Source organism: Mustela putorius, unplaced genomic scaffold (assembly GCF_011764305.1).
Source record: "Mustela putorius furo isolate JIRA1106 unplaced genomic scaffold, ASM1176430v1.1 tig00000145_pilon_pilon_pilon, whole genome shotgun sequence".
Classification (NCBI taxonomy): domain Eukaryota; kingdom Metazoa; phylum Chordata; class Mammalia; order Carnivora; family Mustelidae; genus Mustela; species Mustela putorius.
Window position 1 is genome coordinate 35,100,645 of NW_025421294.1, and position 20,189 is coordinate 35,120,833.

Sequence of the window (20,189 nt, forward strand, 5' to 3'; positions counted from 1 at the left end):
ACTGTCTCGACCACCGGCTATGGTCGCACCTTCTAGACAGGACAGGTACTGTCCCCAGTGCCAGGGAGGGTCCCTAGCAGGTGGCTTCACTTTCTTACTCAGGATATACAGCCCCAGCGTGGCCCCAGAGGTCTGTTTCCACAGAGTCTATCTGCTCTGGGCCTACTTCCCATACCAAGCATCTGGCTCAGTGCATTCTCCCAGAACCTAGCTGTTTATACATTTTTTAAAATATTTTACATTTTTTTCTTTATAATATCGAAGGAGTCCTTCTTTTCTCTGTGCCTTTTTTTCTTCTTTCTTCCTTTTTTTTCCCCTTTCTTTCATCTCTTTTTGTCTTTTTCAGCACTATTTGCTTTGTATTAAAAAGGATGAGATTCAGTCTCTCTCTCAGGCCCTTTCCAGGCACTTTCTTGAACTCTCCAGAATCTGCTTCCTCATCTGTGAAATAGAAACAATATATGCACATCAGAGATCTCGAGGAGGGTAAGCCCATGTGTTAAGTGGGTCCTTGTCGGCCCGTGCTTGTCTGTGTGTCAGACAGGACAGAACACAGCCAAGTGTCCTGCACATTGCCAAGTGTCCTGCTTGCATGTATCAAATAGTTGTACAGTTTGTTTTGTTTTTAAAAACAGATGTGTATACAGAATGTTTTAAAATTTCTCTTTGAAGAAAGATCCCCGCTGGGAAGAAAAAAAAAAAAGAAAAAGAAAAAGAAGGGAACCAGGAATTCAGATCTTTTTTCTTCTGCCCTGTCAGTCAGTCTCTGCTTCCCCCTCCGCCCGCCACCCATCAGGGCTGCTCACAGGAAGAGAAAAAGAAAAAGGCTTTCTGCCCACAATTCAAATTAACCCTTCTTCTGACCATATTTTTTTTTCCTTCTGAATTGATATCTCCCCATGCCACATTTTTTTAGCCTTTTAACAAACTGCCTGAAATGATTAGAAAGGAGAACAAAAGGACTGGGGACTCTGAAAGGTAAAGACTCTGCATTTGAATTCAATCACCTCTTTTATGATGCAAATACGGCCCCCTTGGATTCTGCCTTCCGTGTGGGATTCAGTGGAGACTCTCAGGATAAATGGGGCCCAGATGCAGAAATGAAGGTTCCCCATTTCTCAAGTCCCCTTTCAAGAAGGAGTCTCCTCCCACAGTCCCAGCCGGGGCCCCTGTTCCCGGTGGGGACATAAATGTTGAATTATTGTTCCTGGCTCAGAGCTAACCACAAGCCCCCAACCCCCATCCTCCCATGGCCCAGAGCTGACTCTACCATCCAGGTGCAGATCTGGGTGGTGCTTCCTGCCTGTGACAGAGGACATCAGGTTTACATTTCCACCCAGTGCTTTCTGAGCGCTAGGCACGGCGCCAAGTACTTTCTCCAACCCCTGTCTCTGTTCACGCCCCACAGCTGCGTGAGGTGGGCACATCCCCTGATGAGCTCGTGGTGTGCACACACAGACAGCCCAAGACTTACTCAGGTGGAGTCACCCTGGGATTGAAGTTCAGAGACTTGGCATCGCTGCACAACAGGCACAGGGACGGGAGCCCCAGCTTGGGATTTGGTGTCATTCTGATGAGGGAGTAGGAGGTTGGCTGAGGACAAAGCAAAAACTGGCGCCTTGCACCCCCTCTCCACCCACTCCCCTCCGTAATATGTGTAGCATTCCTCAGGCACCCCTGACTGCCAGAAGACGATAAATAGTTAACTTGCAGGGATCGCAATCCTGCAGAACAGGAATCTCCCTTGCTCTACAGATGTCCTAGAGATCTAAACAGGGAGGTTACCTTATCAATAGCACAAATTTCCAGAGGCAAATAACTCTCAGTTCCTGAAGCCCTAATGTCTCCCTCCCCACCATAAAGGCTGAGGTAGAAGGGAATGTAAATGATAGCAGGATCATAATGCCCCACCAAGAATCTCCCAACTATCTTGATGTTAGTGCCTGACCTAAAGACGACATTGATCAAGCCATAAGGGCAAGGCCTCCCCCACCTCCCCGGACCTTGTAGGCCCTCCTTAACATGTGAGAACTCTGTTGAAACCTCCCATGCCTTCTCACCTTCCCCCAACCGCAAGGTATATAACATGCCTACCCTCACAACCCGGGGCAGCATCTCTTCCTGCCCACGGGTCCTGTCCCCGTGCTTTAATAAACCACCATTTTGCACCAAAGATGTCTCAAGAATTCTTTCTTGGTCATCGGCTCCGGACCTCAGCCCACCGAACCTCACCTAGGTTCTAGAACTTCATCATATGGCGCCCAAGTTCTGGACCCTGAGTTGGCAGAAACAGAACCAAACAGGAGGACTGGCATCATGTAGTCAAAAGGAAGGGGAAGAACAGAGGAGTGGATGAATGAGCGCATGAATGGGAACCCATCTGAGAACCACGCAGGCACAGGGCAGGAGAGCGGAAAGAGCAGGGGCTTTGGAGCATCGCCTCTACAGGTGCCACTCCCAGCAATGCCCTAGGCTTGCACTGGGATTTTGTACAGTTATCTAGTCTCCTTGGGTCTCAATCTGCTCACCCGTCAAATGGGGCCAGAAACAGTCCTATCTTGATGTTGTGGGGAGGATCAAATTTAAAAATCCGCAGGGAAGCGCTGTGTTACTAGTAACAGTTTATAGAGGGAGACGTACAATTTAATATTCAAACCAGGTTTTGTGTATTGGCTGGCTGTGATTTCAGATCTACTTGTTGACGGCTTCATTGGAGCTGTTTGGTTCTGAAGGTGGGACTTGTATGTTACACTGGGGAAGCTGTGGCAGGATGACATCACCACAGCCGTTGTCCTACTGAGTGCTTAACCATATGAAAGTATGGGGGAACTACTAGGACATCACCGAGAATTCATGAGGACGTGCCGAGAGTGTTCAGTCTGCTGATCTACATAGATCTCCGAAGACCTTGGGAGGTTAGATGCCGCCACAGCAAAGATACTCTCCTGGCAGTGGTGAAGACCATTCAGTGGCCCCATGAAGTAGATCATCATGCCTGCCAACACCTGAGCCTGGGTTTCAGGAAAGCACAGTGCTCTAGCCACAAGGGGCTCCCAATTCGTGTTGGTATCTGGACATCAGCTCTTGGCTGGCTAAGCCTGCTCTTCCAAGAACTACCTCTTAGAAAGCTATACCTAGCTCAACTTGGACTTTATTTCTTTCATCTCCCCTTTGCCGGGAACAATGGTGTAATGAATCTACCGTCGCGGTGTATTATTTCCCCCTGGCTTATTAAGAGATGTTTTCCCACGTGCTACTGGTTGTGAAATGTTATTATGATAAGCTATAATTCCCACAATGGATCCGTGTTAAATAAAATATTGGCAAAGACAATCTCAGTCTCTGAGCACGTTTTGAACAAAACACCTGGGATTCTGGGAACCAGAGAGGGTGTTATGAAAAATGACATCTAGTCCATATGAATCCATATGTGCAAATTGTGACTTGGGCTTCCCTAAGAAGAGTGATGTCTCTGGAGGAGGAGATTTGGGAAGTGTTTGGTGAAGTCATTAACTTAGCCTTCTTGGCACCTGACTTTGAGTACCTGGCTCTGTCCTAGCCACTCACCAGGCTCAGGGCCACTTCACAGAATCGTGCTGTTTCAGGTTTTTAGTTTTTCTCTTTTTTTCTTTTTTTAAAGCGGTTTCAATTTAATTCGGCAGAAGTCTAGATGATTGACGTTAGGTCTTATTTTGTGTATCAGAGCCCCATTTATGCCTCTTACAGGCTGTATGATCTTGGATAAGTTACAAAAATCTCTCTTTGCCTCAGTTTTGTTCCCTGCAAAATGGGGACATTAATCTCCAAGCTTTTGAGTCCTTCGAGGATTGGGTGTTGAGCTCAGTCCCTAGCACACAGAAGCCCTTGATAGCTGGAGTTTCCGTTCTTCCCTTTGAGTGAACCATGGGGCCAGTTTGAGTATTGAAATTTGAGCAGCGTAGAGAACAGTGAAATTAGATTGCACAGTCCTGTGAAAACACAGAACCAGAGCAGACACGAGGCATGGTGCACTCTACAGCCCTGTGGCCCTCTAGAGTCGGCCATTGGGCTCACCTCTTCCTCAAGCACCTGAAATACCAACTGAGTATTACTCCCACCTTAAAAGACCACCAGAGACGTGAGTCAAAGCCAAGCAGCAAGGGTCGTTTATTGCAGGTTCGAACCTGGACCTCTGCGCCGCTGGTTGCCGATAACGCCGAGAGGTCAGGAGCTGGGTCGGTGCAGGATTTTTATAGACAGATACAAACAAGTTTTGGGTAGGGCTGAGCTGATTGGTTGACAGTTTGAACAGGTATACTTGGCGTCAGTGGATTGGATCAGGGGACCCGCGCGCAAAAGCACGGGTCCACGCGAAAGCAGACAAAGGGTCTGCGCGAAAGCAGACAAAGGGGCCGCGCAAAAGCAGACAAAGTAATCTTACAGAAGCAGAACTGGCCGGTTAGCCCGTGCACGCGAAAAAGCAAGCGTTCGTACAGAAGCGAAACTAGCTGGTTAACAGGATAAAAATGCACTTCTAGCAAGGGGGATTCTTTTGGTCTTTCACACCCACCTCTCTCTTCTCTGCTGAGGGTTCTCTCCTCGGGCAGATGTGCTCAGATGTACAGGGGGGCTGGTCACTGCCTCCCAGGGCAACCCTTAGAGGGCCAGGGAGGAGAGTCTGGATAAAGGCCCAGCCTCCCAGCCTCTGGGGGAAAGACCCTGGTGTTTCTATAGTATTTCTCAGAGGGTCTCCTGAGGGCCTCATCTCCAGGTGCTAACAGCAGGAGCCCACTCGGGCAATACCTTGTACTGGCCTTTCTCCCTTCATTCTCCCAGTTCTCCACTGTACTTCCTGGGGTCACTTATAAATAAACCAGGAACCCAAGTCTTATTCTTTGAAGTACCGAAAGTGAGACGGTAACTGGTGACTGTTAGTCTGGGTGTTTGTGCGCCCTCCAGATTCATATGCTGAAACCCTAACTCCCAAGGTGACGGTGGTAGGAGGGAGACCTTTGGGATGCGGATCCTGTTGATTGGGATAATCTCCGTTATAAAGGAGACTTCTGAAAGCCCCTGTGAGGATGGCCACCAGTGCTGAAGCACGCTGTCTCCAGACACCAAAGCTACAGGTACCTTGATCCTAGCCTTCAAAGCTATAAAAAAATCAATTTCTGTTGTTTACAAGCTGCACAGTCTATAGTATCATTAGAGCGGCCCCAACAGACTAAGTCAGTAACTGACATGTAAGTGCTGGCTGTGTGCCCGGTGCTGTGCGGAGCACTGTACAAGCACCACTTTGTGCAAAATAAATCCTCATCAAAATGTTAGGAGATGGGTATTATTATTATGCTCCTTCTACAGATGAGAAAACCGAGGCTCAAAGAGGTAAGTGATTTCCCCAGGTTCACACAGTGGCTTAGGAATTTTCCAAGACACAGTACCTGGGTCAGAAGCCAAGTCAGCACTGGTTGATTTATAGGGGTGGAAAATTTTTCCCCTCTTCCCTTCTAGGTTCTTTGGTTGATCTAATAATTAAATTGACATAGACAGATTAACAGGAGAAAAACAAATTTAATTTGTACATACAGGAGCCCGCCTCATAGAAATAGGAGACCCAAAGGCAATCAGGCAACGGAGGCTTATAGGCCACTTTTTTTTGTTGTTGGTTTTTATGTTTTGTTTTGTAACCAGGCATGACCAATTTACTCACAGCAGAGGGAGGACAAGGAGGTCGATAGAAGTGGGAATAGTGGTACCAAGGGCAGAAGAAAGGGCATTCCTGCAGCTCAGGTGTCCCTGCCCACCTCGGGGTGTTTCTGCTGTGGGTGTTTGTCCTGGGCGGGCCACGGGCAGAAGGACAAACAGCAATGGGGCCCTTCGAAGCAGGCGCTGATGGGCTCCAGTCCATGCAGGCAGTGGTGGGGGTCGAGCTCGCTGCTCTGGGCACAGGTGTAGGAGCAGAGCTCGGCAGGTGTAAGGCTGCTGGCCCGTCATCTGGTCGCTGGCTGCTGGTGAAATGCTTCCCACAGAACTCACAGATGCCCCCAGGCCCACAGCTCTTGCCCACGGGCTCTGGCATCTTCTTGGTGGACATCTGGCTCTTTGCAGGTTCATTTCTCTGTTGCCGGAGCCCCACACTCTCTTCGGCAGCAGCTCCAGCACCTGCCCACGGCTGCACGGGAGGGAGGCTGCTGATGGGGCAGTGGCCCGGGCAGCTGGTTCCAGAGAGTCAGAGTTGGTGGCAGAGACTTTGCTGGCTTTGGCCCTGCGGGGGCTCCAAGGGTACATCTGCTAGTGGGTCTTCCTGTGGTCTTCCTTGCTGCTCCTGGTCTAGCTATAGGGACGCTGGTCGCTGGCAGAAGGCTGCCATCCTGGAAGCCAGCCCATGTGCACTTCGAGATTACTGAAGGAGCCAAGGATTTTCTATGGACTTGGCACAGGGTGCTCTGCTTCTGGCTGATGGTCACCCAGGGGCCCTTGGCCTCAGTTTCCAGCCCCACCACTGCCAACACAGCGGCAGCCACCTCTGCCAGTGGGTCCGCTGGGGCCTCAGGTTCTGTCTGGGAGATGGACAGTTCACGGTCCCACTGGGCATGGCACTTGGGTTTCCAGGCCCCTGCAGACTGTCCCCCACCAGGGAGGCAGCTCAAGGCCTTGGGGTTTTTGCATTCTGCACCCAGGCAGGAGCTGGGACTTCTGAAAAGCTGGCAGTCCAACCTCTGGTGGTCCACGAAAGCAGTGGTGGCCTCCAATGGAAAGGCCAGCAGGCAGCAGCCGTGGGTCCACAGATCTAGGTATTTGTCTGTCCAGGGTGGGCAGTCGTGAGGGTCAAGAGTCAGTGGCATCCACAGCACAGCACATGGTTCTAGGGGCAGAGGGCATGGAGGGGGGCCCCAACGTGCATGAGGCAGGGAGTAGCGGGGATCTCACTCCGACCGCCCCGGTGCAGGCGCTTCCTTCCGGGAGAAGGGTCCTAGCTCTGGGTGGGGCCTTAGAATCTGCGTCTTTGGCTGGGGCTTCACTTCCACAGCAAAGTCTGGCATCTCAGCCCCATATCCATGTTGGCTGTGGATGCGGGGTCTCATGGCGGGACATAGGTCGAGGGCTGGGTAGGCTGGCAAGCGGAGGTGGCGCGGGGTGGGGACACTCAGGTGACTTAGGGGACTGGGGCTTCAGAGCAGAGAAGAGCAATTCACGGGCAGATGAGAAGAGCGGGTGTGTGAGATCAGATGTTCGCCCTCCATGCAGAGAAGTCTTTCAGCTGAATATTCCTCTGGCACCCGCTTTCTTACCGGCATAGGACCCCTATCTACATTTTTTGTAGGCATTTAAGGGAGAAGTGAAGGTTTCTCCGAGTCTGCTGGGTCTTGATTGCCTTCAGCTCAAAAGTCATCCACATGTCCAAGTGGCACCTTGGAGGGATGGCACAGTCTGCTCCCTTTTAATCCTGTTCTGATACGTCTATTTCATTCATTTGATGTGGGAAATCTCTGGGGGATTTTGAAGACTGACTCCTTGGGGGTGGTAGTGGGTTGGCGGCTATCTAGATCAGAGAGATGGATGGGAAAGGAGTTACAGAGGAAATTAGGGTTCTGTTGCATAGAAGAGTCTAGAGGGGCCTCAGGGGGAGGGGGCCAATGTGCTGTGATGTTATTCCTGGAGACATAAAGGCTCCGGTCTCTGACAGAGCCATTCTCATGGCAACAGGGGCCCTCCCCCAGGTGAGAGGGGCAGGTCACCCCGTGTCTCTGCAGTGAGGCAGGTACGATGCAAAGGAAATGGTCATTTGTGGGTCGGGGACTCATTTCTAGGACTCATTTCTAGCCCTCCTCTTCCTCACTGCTATAGCATCCACCAAACTCAGGTCTTTGGCCTCTGAGGACCTGCTGAGCTTGGGGAAAGTGGAGCCCTGTGCTCCCTGTGCCCGGAGTGCTTACCTTCTGATCAGACCCAAGTCTCCGCCATGGCACTTCTGAGGCAAGGGGACTGGGGAGAAGCCTTTAATTTTAGCTCTTGCTAACAAATGTGTGACTAGACTACCAGGAAACTTCATTCCAAAATTAGACAAATTCCAAGAAGAAATGTGTAGGGGTTTTTCTGTTTGTTTGTTTGTTTGTTTTTAATATGGAAGGAATGAAAGTCTGGAAAACCCTCCCGGTGAGAGGCCATAGAAGGGAGAATGAAGATTCACTGCTTCATGAACCTGCCCTCCAGAGACCCAGACCCAAAGTCCGAGTCCCAGCTGGGCTCCGCCTCTTGCTGGCGGATAGCCTCCAGGCCAGCCATAGAAGCTCCCGGCTCCTGCCTTGTGAATGGCAACACACACAGATCACTTAGCACAGTGTCTGAGGCGTGGGAAATGCTCCAATAATTGTAGCAGAGCCAAGGGCCCCTGGGGGATAACACCCATGAAAAATGGAGATGGGGAGGAGTCAGGAAACCCTCAGCCACTGGCACGGACCTGACGTGTGGCCAGAGCACTGGGGAGTTGTAGAGCTGAGATCATTTTTTAGAAGATTCACGCCGGACAGGCCCGAGTGCCCTGCCATGTGCCGTTCCTGGCAGGGACTTCCCAGGAAGAGCGCGGCCTCAGATAGAGCTGGGTCCTGAGAGCTGTCGCGGCAAGACACCAGCAGCAGGATGCCCTCCTTGTGACTGAAAGGCAAGTTTTTGGAGGGAACGCCGGGAGCACGCATGTCTGTGGCTGCCACTGGCGATCGCCTCCCAAGCACACCCGGGCCCTCACGGCGCTCTGGTCTGCAGCTTCCTGAGGGAGGTGGTTGGTCTTTCTCCTGGTCTCTCTCCAGCTTCTGGAGCAGGCATGGGTACCATCCTCATCCACACTGTCGGACATCCCCCAGCTATGTGAGTTCTCAGGTCCAGCAGCCAAGTGAGGGTCTAGTTCTGCCCAGCTCCCGTCGAGAGACAGGTGCTAAGCCTTCTCGCAGCTGATGCTGGTCTTGGCCAGGTGACTTGCTTTGGCCGGTGGAACACCAAGCAGACGAGGTGTAAACAGAGGCTTCATGAGTGCTTGTGCCCTGGGGCTTTTCTCTCTGGGAACACCATTTGGAGGCCTTGCCAGGAAGCCAGTCTAGCCTGCTGGAAGAGGAGAGGCCATAAGGTGTCCCAGTCAATGGCCAGCATGAACTACCAGGCAGCAACAGAGGGCATCTCAGACCTTCTGGCAACCAACGCGGCTACGGGAGTGAGGCCAGATGAACCCGCAGAAAATCACCTGCCAGGCCACAGAATCAGGCAAAGTCACAAATCCTCATTGTTTAAAGACACTGCTCAGAGTGGTTTACTATGCAACAATAAAGAGTTGATACCCACGGACCCATACAAACACCTCCCAAGGAGAAAAGCGAATTCTCTGGAACCCTAACATTCCTCCCAAGGAGGACCAGATAGGGTTGAGCTGCTGCGTAGTTTGTAAGTCTGCCCCTCACACCAGCGGTTCCACCAGGAGTTCCACCAGGAGTCCCACCAGGGACCGGAGGGGTCAGAATTTCAGCCACAGTGCAGAATGGAGTTGATGCCTCTCTTCTGTCTCTTTGCTCTTGAACTGTGCCTCCCATACTTGGGAGCGGGACACCGGCCCATTGCTGAGCCACACGTGTGACATCTGCTCTTGCTGCCAGCCGAGCCTCTGAGGAGCCCTGAAAGGATCACATGTCAGGGCTGGTGCAGGTCAGGTGCACCCCTGCTCTCTGTGGAAGGGGAGATGAGGGAGGAGTTCTGGATGCCTGAGGAGCTGACACTTTAGAAGTCAGCCAAGGTGTATGTGCCTGACTTTGTTGCTTCATTAATGCATTGAGTAACCACTTCCTGGGGTTCAACTATATGATAGCTATGCTAGAAGTTTTCTCAGAGGAAAAGGACTGACTTTGACCCAAATATAACGGGAGTCAAGGTCAAAACTCCTCTCTTTATCTCAGGGAATAATTTAGAATGAATTGGATCTGGGCCCCCAAACACTATAAAGCACAGACTAAAGACATTTCAACTGTGAAATATTCAAAAATTAAAATTGTTTTTCTAATTTTGAAAGTAGTAGTTACTCATTGCAAAGCATTTAGGAAACAGAGTAAAAGAGAAAGAAATATCATTTGCCATCTCCACTGTCATTATTAACTTTTTGGTATTCTTTTTCTTGGTTTCACCTGGTTTTAAGAGGGGGCCATTTTTTACTGGGCTTTGAAGGATGAGTAGGAGTTTTCCAGACATATCAAAGATGGAAAAAACCTTCCAGAAAGAGGGAATGGCTCATACACAGGCCCAGAGATGTGGCAGTACGTGGACATGGTTTGTGAAAGCTGATGGGATAGGAACAGGAGGGACAGAGAAGGAATATCGATGTGAACAGGCTGATGAGGTCTCAACTGTCAGATTGAGGACTCAGAACTTCATCAGGGGACTCCAGGAGAAGGTATGCCTGTTCCAATAGTGTGAAGGATGAACTGGAAGGGGGAAGCTTGGCATCAGGAGCCAGTGAAGTGGAGGACACAATGGCCTGAAACAGGGTGGTACCAGTGAAGGCGCTAGAAGCAAGCCTGGAGAAGGAGCTCTCGATGGATCGATTGTTAGTTCTTATAAAGACCATTATATCCTCTGTTGGGGAAGAGTCAAGGAAATGGGCCCCGTTGCTAAAGTGGAAACTGGCACTCCCTTTTTGGAGGACAGTCTGATTACTAGCTGTATAACTTGGGGCAAGGGAGTCAATCTCTGTGGCTTGCAAAGTCATTGCATGAAAAATGAAGATAAGATAGAATTTATCTTATAGAATTGATGAAAGTCTTAAATGAAATAGTAAAATGCATTTATAATGCCTTAAAGTTATTGTTAAATATAGTCAGCTTTCATTGTCACCATCATCACCATTGTTATCAAACTTTGAAAAGGTCACATCTGATGATCTAGCTGATCTCACTTCTAGGAACTTCTTTTATTCCCAACAGCTTTTTTTTTTTTTTTTTTTTGGTAATAGCAAAACCGTGGAAATAATGGAAATGTCCACTGATAGGGGAATGATGGGAATTAATGTTTTGAAATTCTGTACAGCTCTCAACAAGAATGAGGAAGATCTATGGTGCCTTGAAAAATATCCACAGTAGGGGTACCTGCCTGGCTCAGTCGGGAGAGCCTGTGACTCTTGATCTCGGGGTTGTGAGTTTGAAACCCACATTGGGTGTAGAGATTACTTAAATAAATACTAACTGAAACTAAAGGGAGATAAATATCCATAGTCGATTTTTTGAGGGGAAAGAATGAGGTTACAGACAAAGCCAAGCCATATCCATTTACAGGGGAACGTGTGTGTTCGCATAAACACTTAGAAGGTCTGGAAAAATGCAGACCAAATTATTCCACAGTTGTCCCCGGGACGTGCTGGTGTTGGGGCTGGGATTAGGAAACAAGAAGAAGGGAGCTATCACTTTACTGGTTTCTCTGTTCTCTTGGTTTCTTCTTCTAAGCATGTAGAATTTTTTTAGTAGAAGTAAAGAGCTTGTTAAGCCAGAGACACTGAGGCTTGAAAGAAAGCAGGGTGAGGAGGGGAGAGCAAGTTGGAGGCAGGGCAGCTGCTGGGAGGTGAATGAACAGAGAAACAGGTCCCTGCCCAGAACTGGGAGGCGCCCAACACCAGTGCCCTGCTGGGGACAACTGTGGAATGATTTGGTCTGCGTTTATCCAGACCTTCTAAGAGTTTATGCGAATCCCCATGTTTCCCTGTAAATGGATATGGCTTGGCTTTGTCTGTAACCTCATTCTTTCCCCTCAAAAAAATCAACCATGGATATTTATCTCCCTTTAGTTTCAGTTAAGCTTCCATTTCTGCTGGAGTCTATGCAGAGTCTTGCTCTCTAGAACCGGTAAGCTGCGGTCTTGGGGCCATCTACTGTTGGCATTCAGGTTCAGCGCTGTCCCAGGTTCCTGAGCCCAGGCCGCCCGCAGGGAGTCTTGGTCGTGGTGTTGGGAGTGGGGGGGGGGGGCAGAGGCTTAAGGGAGGGTGGGCCTGGGCAGTACGTGAGGGGCAGCTGGTGTACCAGCCAGGAGGGGCTAGAGCCAGATGCGGAGCTCAGTCTGCCCCTGCCTTGCATCTTGGCCGGCTGCTCCTTCCGGCCGGTGCCTGAAAGGTCACAGTTTTATCCGGGAAGTGGTTACTTCACCGGCTGTTGTGAGATTGAAGTGAAAGGCAAAATACCTGCTCAATGAATGGTAGCCATCTCTGAAAATGGGAGCTGGCTTGCAGTTAATTGGATTCCGATGACTGCACATGTCCATAGTGTGTGAGCTCAGTGCGGGGCATTCATGCCCTGTAGTGCACTGAGAACCCCACCCAGCACCCCTAGAGTCACTGAGTTATATGAAAGTACTCATCGATCTTCAGAACAGTAGTTCTCAATCCTGGCTGCACCTCGCAATGACAGAGGGAGCTTAAAATGCCAGTCCCCAGGTCACCCCAAGATACTGATGTAATTGGTTTGGATGATGCCTGAGTGATAGGAATTGGGAAATGCTCCTCATCTGATTCTGGAGTGAAACCCAGCGTGAGAAACCCAGCTCAAGTGGGATGCCCTCTTAATACCCAGTGGACTTGTAAGGATGCATTTCCGCCTAGCGACCCCTCTCTGTGCCCTGTGCCCCAAACCTTCTCTCCCCGACTCTCCACTCTCGGACTTAGAGGGGCCATCCATATTTTTCTGTCCTCTGCCTCCTCTTCTTCCCACCACTTTTTATTGTCAGGCTTTACCTAGCAGCTTGTGACACCTTTGTTTTTCTTCTTCCACTGTCCAGATTTTGCCCTCGCAAAGCTGAAAATTCCCCGGTAGGGGGGGGAGTGGGACCCGGTTCCAGTTTCTCTTTCTCCTTTTCAGGCGGTCATCACTGGACTTTCCGATGGGATTCATTCTTCTGGTGAGGAGCCCTGGCTAGAAGAAGACGTGGTCCGCGGGGCTCCTGTGTTTCCTGCACCTGTCCAAGTTCGCATCTGCCCTGGAAAGTTCACCTGGCAGCCTCTAGCTCTGCAGGGAGGGGGTGGGGGTGGGCACGCCCATCCTGCCCCGGCATTTTGAACCAGCATTATTATTCAGTCTGTGCCAGGAGGTGGCGGCCTTTAGCATTTCAATAGAGTGGATGGTTTTATCTCTATTTTTAGCTTTTTATTATGTTAAAAAAAAAAAAAAAACAACTCTTCCCTGTGTTACCCTCTTTCCTGGAGATTGCAGATGATTAAAATACATTCTCATTATAAACGGGAATAAGAGGGCAGAACGGGTTCTTGATTGCAATCACACATGATGAAATGATTTCCTGCCCCTGGAAGCTAGCAGGGATGACTCCTCCGGACTACTAATGTTTGCAAAGCTGACACCGTGAGCAATCTAGAAATGGTCTGCTTGTCTGGCTTTTCCACTTGGACGCTACTGCAGAAATAGCAGTCAAATAAAAAGACAATGGAAGTAAAGTCGTGACTTAGGCTTCTCCGCTTACCCCTTTTAAGCTTCACAAGACCCCAAAGTGAGCATTACTGTCTCCATTTTACAGAGGAGAAAACTGAGGCTCAGAGAGGGGAAGTGGCTTTTCCCAGATCCTGAAAATAAGTGGCAGAGCTAGGGTTTGACTGCCCTTCCTCCTTGCACAAAACTCTTGCTTCTTCTCTGAGCACTGAAAGGCTCTCGCTACCTGCACCCCCCACCCCCTCTGGGCGCTGGCGGCATCTTCCTGAAAGCTCCTTCCCTCGCACACTCAATACTTAGCCACACTTTCTCTGGTTTCCAGATATTCCCATGGGCTGTTTTTCTAACCAGAAGCCCTGGCGATCTTCGGGCCCCCTCTCTGCTCCCTTTCAGTCATTCCTACTCATCTTGCTGATATGCCACTCCCAAAGCCCTCCCTGATTCCCAGATCCCCTCTCCGAGCCGGGTTCGGGGTTCATCTCCCTGGTGTCACTGTCCTGGATCACAGCACTCAGGAGCCTGAGGATGCGGACTGCTTCGGCCTCCCCTTGTTCCGTGTCCCGCTCCACCCCCGCCCGCCCGGATCAGGGGGTTCCCTGGTTAAATCCATTACTGCCTGTCGCATGCCAAACTCGGCCATCGCTTCGTCTTTCCCTAGCTTCCTCTACCCTCTACCTGAGGGTGGCCTCGGAAATTCAGAGATCCACTCCAGTTGTGGTCGGTTGCCTCGGGACCACCTGTGGTCAGCTGCCCCGGGGTGGGGGGTGTGTGTGCACACGGGGCTCAGCCGCGCTACCTTGCGGGCAATGTTGCACCCTAGCGGCGTCTCTCTAGAGCTGCAGCTCCCTTCCCAATGCGAGCTGGGAAACCAGGGAGTACCTGCTTGGAGCTGGAGAGGATCCCAGGAGGCGTCAAGCCATGGCATTACTCTTCAGCCTGAACTTGACGTTTATCTGATGATAAAATGAATACAGATGTATTCCAGAAAATCTAAAACACAGGAACCCGTAAAGAAAATACAGATTACCTGTAAACCCAGAGACAACGGTTAACCATTTTGGTCGATACCCTTCTGTCTTTTATACATATCCGTGCATTTATTAGACAATTGGGATTGTCATACACAGAAGCTTTAAAAATACTTTCATTATGTCCTGAGTTCTGAAGCAGAAGAAAGTCTGAAAAATCAGTAAAACCTAAAAGAATTAAAAAATCACTTATAATGCCACCACCCAGAAAATAGTAAGATAGTCTTTCTTCTCAACTTAGTTTGTTTCTATTTGTGACAATCAGCTCTTACTAATCCATTTATCTATCCATCTTGGAAGAATCCAAATCAGAAACATTTTTAAAAGTTCCCAAGGGAAAATGTGTTCTTGTATTTTAGATTATCCCACAGTTGAGCATCTTTTTTTTTTTTTTTTCTGCCTAGCAATTTCTCTGGAAACACCCTCCAACCTCCCCCTTCCTCCAACTTCTGCCTGACACATTGCATCCATATGGCTCCCATGCGAGTAGCCAGGCCTTCCATGAACCCGACTGTGTTTATCTGTGGGATTAATTCTTAGCAGTGGAATTGCTTAAAAGAGGGCATGTGCTTTTGTAAGTTTTGATAGATACTGCCAAACTGTCTTGCAGAGAAATCCTAGCAACTCACACACCCACCCCGCAGCCATGAGAGTGCCTGTTTCCCAGCAAGATCACCCCCAGAGTGTTGCCAAACTTTCAGCCCCAGGGATCACACATTTGAATTTTAGTTACAATGTGCTGGGCGAGTGTGCACTGTGCCAGGCACCAGCCTGGCTGCTGCCTATTTATTAATACTCCCCGAATCCTCGCAAGTACCCAGTGAGGGAAGGAGGGTTATTTCCATTGTGCAGATGGGGAAGTTGAGATTGCTACCTCCCTGAGTGGAGCTGAGTGAAATTCAGCTGCAGCAAGCATCCAAGCATCCGCCTAGCAGCCTAACCTTGGATGGATCAGAATCACTCAGAGAGGGCTTGCTAAATGTTGGCCCGTCCCCTTCCCCCACCAACAACTTCAGAGCTTCGGATTCAGTACTTATGGGAAGGGCCTGAGAATATGCATTTCTAGTTTTCAATCTGCTGCTGGTCCAGGGACCATGTTTTGAGAACCACGGCTCCCCACTCTTACTTTAATTCGGGGCTCCACCCGGAAATGATCTTGCTGACCTATAGGTTCCACACACCTTGTGTATGTGTGGGTGTGAATGTGGGAATGTGAGTCGTCTCCCGTAGTCCTTTTGAATGAACCAAGTTAGGTTTGTGGCAAGTGATTCCACTTCTTCGAGTCTGTTTCCTGATTTTTGAATGGAGAGAAAACCCTTGGGGGAATTATAAGGAGTGACCTATGAAAGAAGGAGGAAGAAGGAGGAGGAAGGAAGGAGGAAGGAGAAGAAGGCCACTTTGGATCCATGAAACGCAGTGGGAAATAGTTTGAGTCTGATAGGCCAGGACTGAGATGGTGGTTGGGCAGCTGTGCAGCACGAGACAAGTTAGTGCACTTCCCTGAGCCTCAAATTCCTTCTCTCTTCAGAGATGGGGATACAACAGGTTTCTTGAGGATTAGACGTGTATCATCCCAAGTGCCCTGTCTGCTCCAGAGGCTTTAGGGGCAGGGGCGCCCCCAGGGACGGAGGGGCAACCCCCGTAACGATGGTTGCAGCTTGCTTGCTGCCATTTCCCTGCTCACTTTCCAGGGACAGTGTTTGTTTCAGCCTCTGTTCCCAGAAAAGCTCACCTTCCCTGTTCTTTCCACATCCTGGTGATGACCTCCTCTTCGTGACACAAAATGGATTCTTTTCTGCAAGGAAACGAGAGGACGCTTTTTTAGACTCCTGGAAAGGGTCCAGTGTGAACCCTGTAACACGTGGACCCATGGCTGGCACCAACTGCTCTAGGTGCTGGAGATAGTTCAGTGGACAAAACAGACGTCCCTGCCCTAGTAAGCTTATTGATACTGTGTCCCTAAGTGTGTCAACATTGAGCCTTGATACTTCCTTAGAATCCTGTGAGGGGCAAAATATGCAAATTCCTAGAAAATTGTAAGTGGATCTTGAGATGAGCCCAATGACGCTCAGATCTCTGGGCACACCCGAGATGTGGCTACAGCCAGAACTTCTCACACTGTGATGGCAACAGGGCTCCTGGGGCTCCTGCGGGTTCTGGTTCAGTAGAGGTCTGGGAGTGAGGCCCCAGAACTTGCATTCTAACAGACTTGGCTGTTCCGGTCTATGGACCACACTTGGAGTATCTATGTTTGAAGGGACACCATATAGTTATCACTACCAAACATAAGCTTATTCTCCAGCTTTCCGTGAAATTCTGCATACATGAAGGAAAAATTAATTTTATTCGAGTATTCCAGTCACTTACATTTTTGGAGAGGGCCGAAGGTCTGGGGGCTCAGATGTTGGCTCCCACTGTAGTTTTCAAGCGGCCGGGAGTGGTCTTCAGCTTGCACTTCACCACTGGAAGCCCCGGTTTGCTCATCTGCGAGCAGAAACTTTCCCTACCTTTGTTGCATCTGGGCAAAACCTTAGTTGTTGGACCTTTTAACGGGATGGATTCAAGTGTCTCCATTTCACCATTTTAAACTGGTGTATTTCTAGCGAGGTTGTGGGTTAACTCTGGGGAAGTTGCTGGGGTTCTGAAACCTTACTAAGAACACCAATAAGCTGGTATGATGAATGGACAAGCAGTGTCTCTAGAACAAATAAATTCGCGCCGGGCAAGCATTCGTTGAGTTCACTATGTGCCAGGCAACATGCTAACTGCCGCTGTACAGGGGCGCTCTTGTCCATTCACAATGACTCTCTCAGGTACATTCAGTGATTTTCTCCAAAACCAGAGCACACGAACAAAACTGAAGGTCACGGAGAATGTCAGTCGCCCAAACACATGTACTTTAAGAGTGGGTACAACCAAGATTACATCAGCTCTGACCTCCAGACCCAAGCTCTTGTCTATACTTAACTCACGGAAGCGATGAACAGTTACAATAGCAAAACAGATGCAGAGACTGGAACAAGGTTAAAACACTCAATCCTTTATTAGTCTGGTCATAAAGCACGCATTCCCCAGTTGAACTCATTTAGATTTTTCTTTGTGAACTATGTCCTAGGCTACTTCCACCTTAGAATCTGACAAACAACCCGAGAGCAAATTTACCTCCCCACTGGGTGCAGTGGTGTTTGTTATCTGGACCTACAGCAGAATCACACGTCCCCCCCGTGCTCATAATAACAAATATTCCTGTAATTACACTGTTGGGGGCTGGGAGGGGGCGTGTGTTTGGCGCATACGGGGTTCCGGAGTTCCTGAAGGTGGAAGGCTGGGAGCCAAAGACAGGAAAGTATTTCCTGCTGAACGCATAATACAAAATCTCATTCGTCGGGAGTTACTGCCGGTACCCAGATGTTAAGTCTGAACGAAAGGAACCATCAGCTGCACCATAAAACTGTATTACCCTTTACATACAAATAAAAGAGAGAATTTATTTTCATTCTGAGTTTATTTAACATTTCATCCAGTTGAACTGAAATAATACATTGATTCCAACACAGGCGAGACGCTGTGCTAATACTGAAATAAAAACTAGCGGTCAGTAAATATGCACGATTGTAATTCCTCAGGACGCTGATAGAAATACGGGTTTCCATTTACCTTTATAAGCTCATTGCACTTCATGTAGGATTTTTCTCCAGAAAAGGTATGTCTAAGAGATCAGCAAAATTGCCAATCTTGGTTCATTTGTTCCTTTTTATAAACCACGATTAAACAATACAGTTCATATTTCTATATAAAAGCATTAAGAGTTGGAAGCTTCGGTTAATAATGTTTAAAAAGACACGTCTCCGTGTTCATGATCCCTTCCTGGTGTGTATACAGTTTCAGTCAGTTCATCAACCTTCGAGCCAGCTGTTGATGAATTTCTCAGGGAAGGTTAAGATACTGAGATGGAGCCAACAGTTAAGGGGGTTGGGAAATAAGAATTCTGAGATTAACCAGGGCAGGTTGTTTGGGGGGGGGCTTCGGGTTCTCCTTAAAAAGCACCCTTTCAGCACCTCATGGAGATCTGCCTTGAATTTCAGGATCTTCCTCTTTTTTAAAGAGAAGCATCTACAGCAGCAAAACACATCCAAGGCCAGCATGGCATGGGGAAGCTAGTTTGCCTCAAATGGTTTCAGACAGAAAAACTAAATGAGAAAATTCTGGTGGCACAAAGGAAGGTTCAGAGTGGCCCCAAGCTTCAGATCCTTTAATCCTTTCAGAGAAAAGAGAAACACAGACACAAGGCACACCATTTTTTCTTTATGAGGAAATTCAGTCTGGTCACATTGTCTGGAAAAATCTGTCAAAACTAGTTTCTACATTTCCCCCCCCCCCCCACTTACAAGACTCTGAATTACAATCGAACTGAGTGGCCTCACTCCACACAGCCACCACCCAGCACAGGCCTTGAACATCTTCAGACTTGAAACATAATGTTACATTAAACATATGTGAAGCTACTACAGATGATGTAAACAGTGGTCCATGGACTCCTTGCTGTCAAACAGGGTGGATTGTAACACACGATATCCAAGTACAATTCATTCATCACTGATTCACACACACATTATTTCCGTATCTTTCTGAGAGCCAAAGGGGTCTATGAGAAGAAAAGATATGTAGCTAGCTGGACCTGTGCTCTCACTGCTAAAAAGATCAAATAAAGCAGATCCAACCCAGTCATACAGTATTGAACATACTTCCAAAATTAGACATTGGTACATTTCAGTTATTTGATTTGACGTAAATAATTGAATATAAAGTCAACAAGTGCAAAGTAAGATGAACTTCACAGGAATGTAAAACAGAATAAATTTCAGAGTCAACTGAAGAAATCTACCAGCGATATGAACGCATGTAGCTGCTGACAGCTGGGATGGCTCATCACATTTGTCTGTTACTGTGACTTTTGGGAAGTAGATGGAAGAGCTTTTACCCTATAAATCCAAAAGGCTCCACATCTACTTTGGGTTATGCACTGCCCAAAGTGGAAGCAAACGTTCTTAATATTTACGAGTCACTTTTTGTAGCTTAGGCTCAGAGCTTTGTGTTTTCTCCAATCACTGCAGAGTGATTTGAAACAAAAATGGGGTAAAAAAAACTCAGTATTTCAAACAGATTTCCTTTCCACTCACTGACAGTCAATACATATTTATTGAGCGTATGCTAAACATCTACTCTATGCCTAGCAGTGCTTTTTAAAACTCTGGGTGAGGGCTGGTATATCATCTTTGGAAAACAATTACTATAAAAGCTAGAGGAAGGGTATTTCTGTAAATTACATCGTGATTCAAATGTAAGGGAGCCAACAGGTTGTTGGGCGCCTGGCCCGTACCAGGTGCTGTGCTGAAAGTAGCAGCTTGACTCTAAAAGGCTAATGTGGGTCTTTAAAAGGTTTCTGTAACTGGGAGAACCCAGGTTGAACAGGCTTTTCCTCACCAGGTTTGCAGTGGGCGGTATAAGCTGTAGAGTTTCTTCCACTACTTTACAACCCCTTATTAAAGTATACACGTCGTAATTCAGGATAGGTCTCTTGGATCTTGGCTTGCAAATCAGGCTCCAAGCTTGTCACAGACATGGAACTGGGTAAGGGAGAAATGACAGGATTATTACAGGGGCAGAGCAGGGAATGAGTCTCTCGACACGGTGGAGAAGGGACCTCCCCCCCATGCCGCTCCCC

General features: G+C 48.6%; 1 protein-coding gene across 6 annotated transcripts in view; it reads right to left on the reverse strand.

Annotated features, from left to right (window-relative positions):
* Nucleotides 1-17,950: 17,950 nt before the first annotated feature.
* SFXN1 (sideroflexin 1) overlaps nt 17,951-20,189 on the reverse strand; it is a 37,675-nt gene continuing 35,436 nt past the window's right edge. For all 6 annotated transcript variants that reach the window (XM_004737573.3, XM_004737572.3, XM_045075595.1 and 3 more), the window contains one exon: nt 17,951-20,091. In XM_004737573.3, coding sequence (XP_004737630.1) covers nt 19,995-20,091 — 97 coding nt within the window. In that variant the 3' untranslated portion in view covers nt 17,951-19,994. The remainder of the gene's footprint in view (nt 20,092-20,189) is intronic.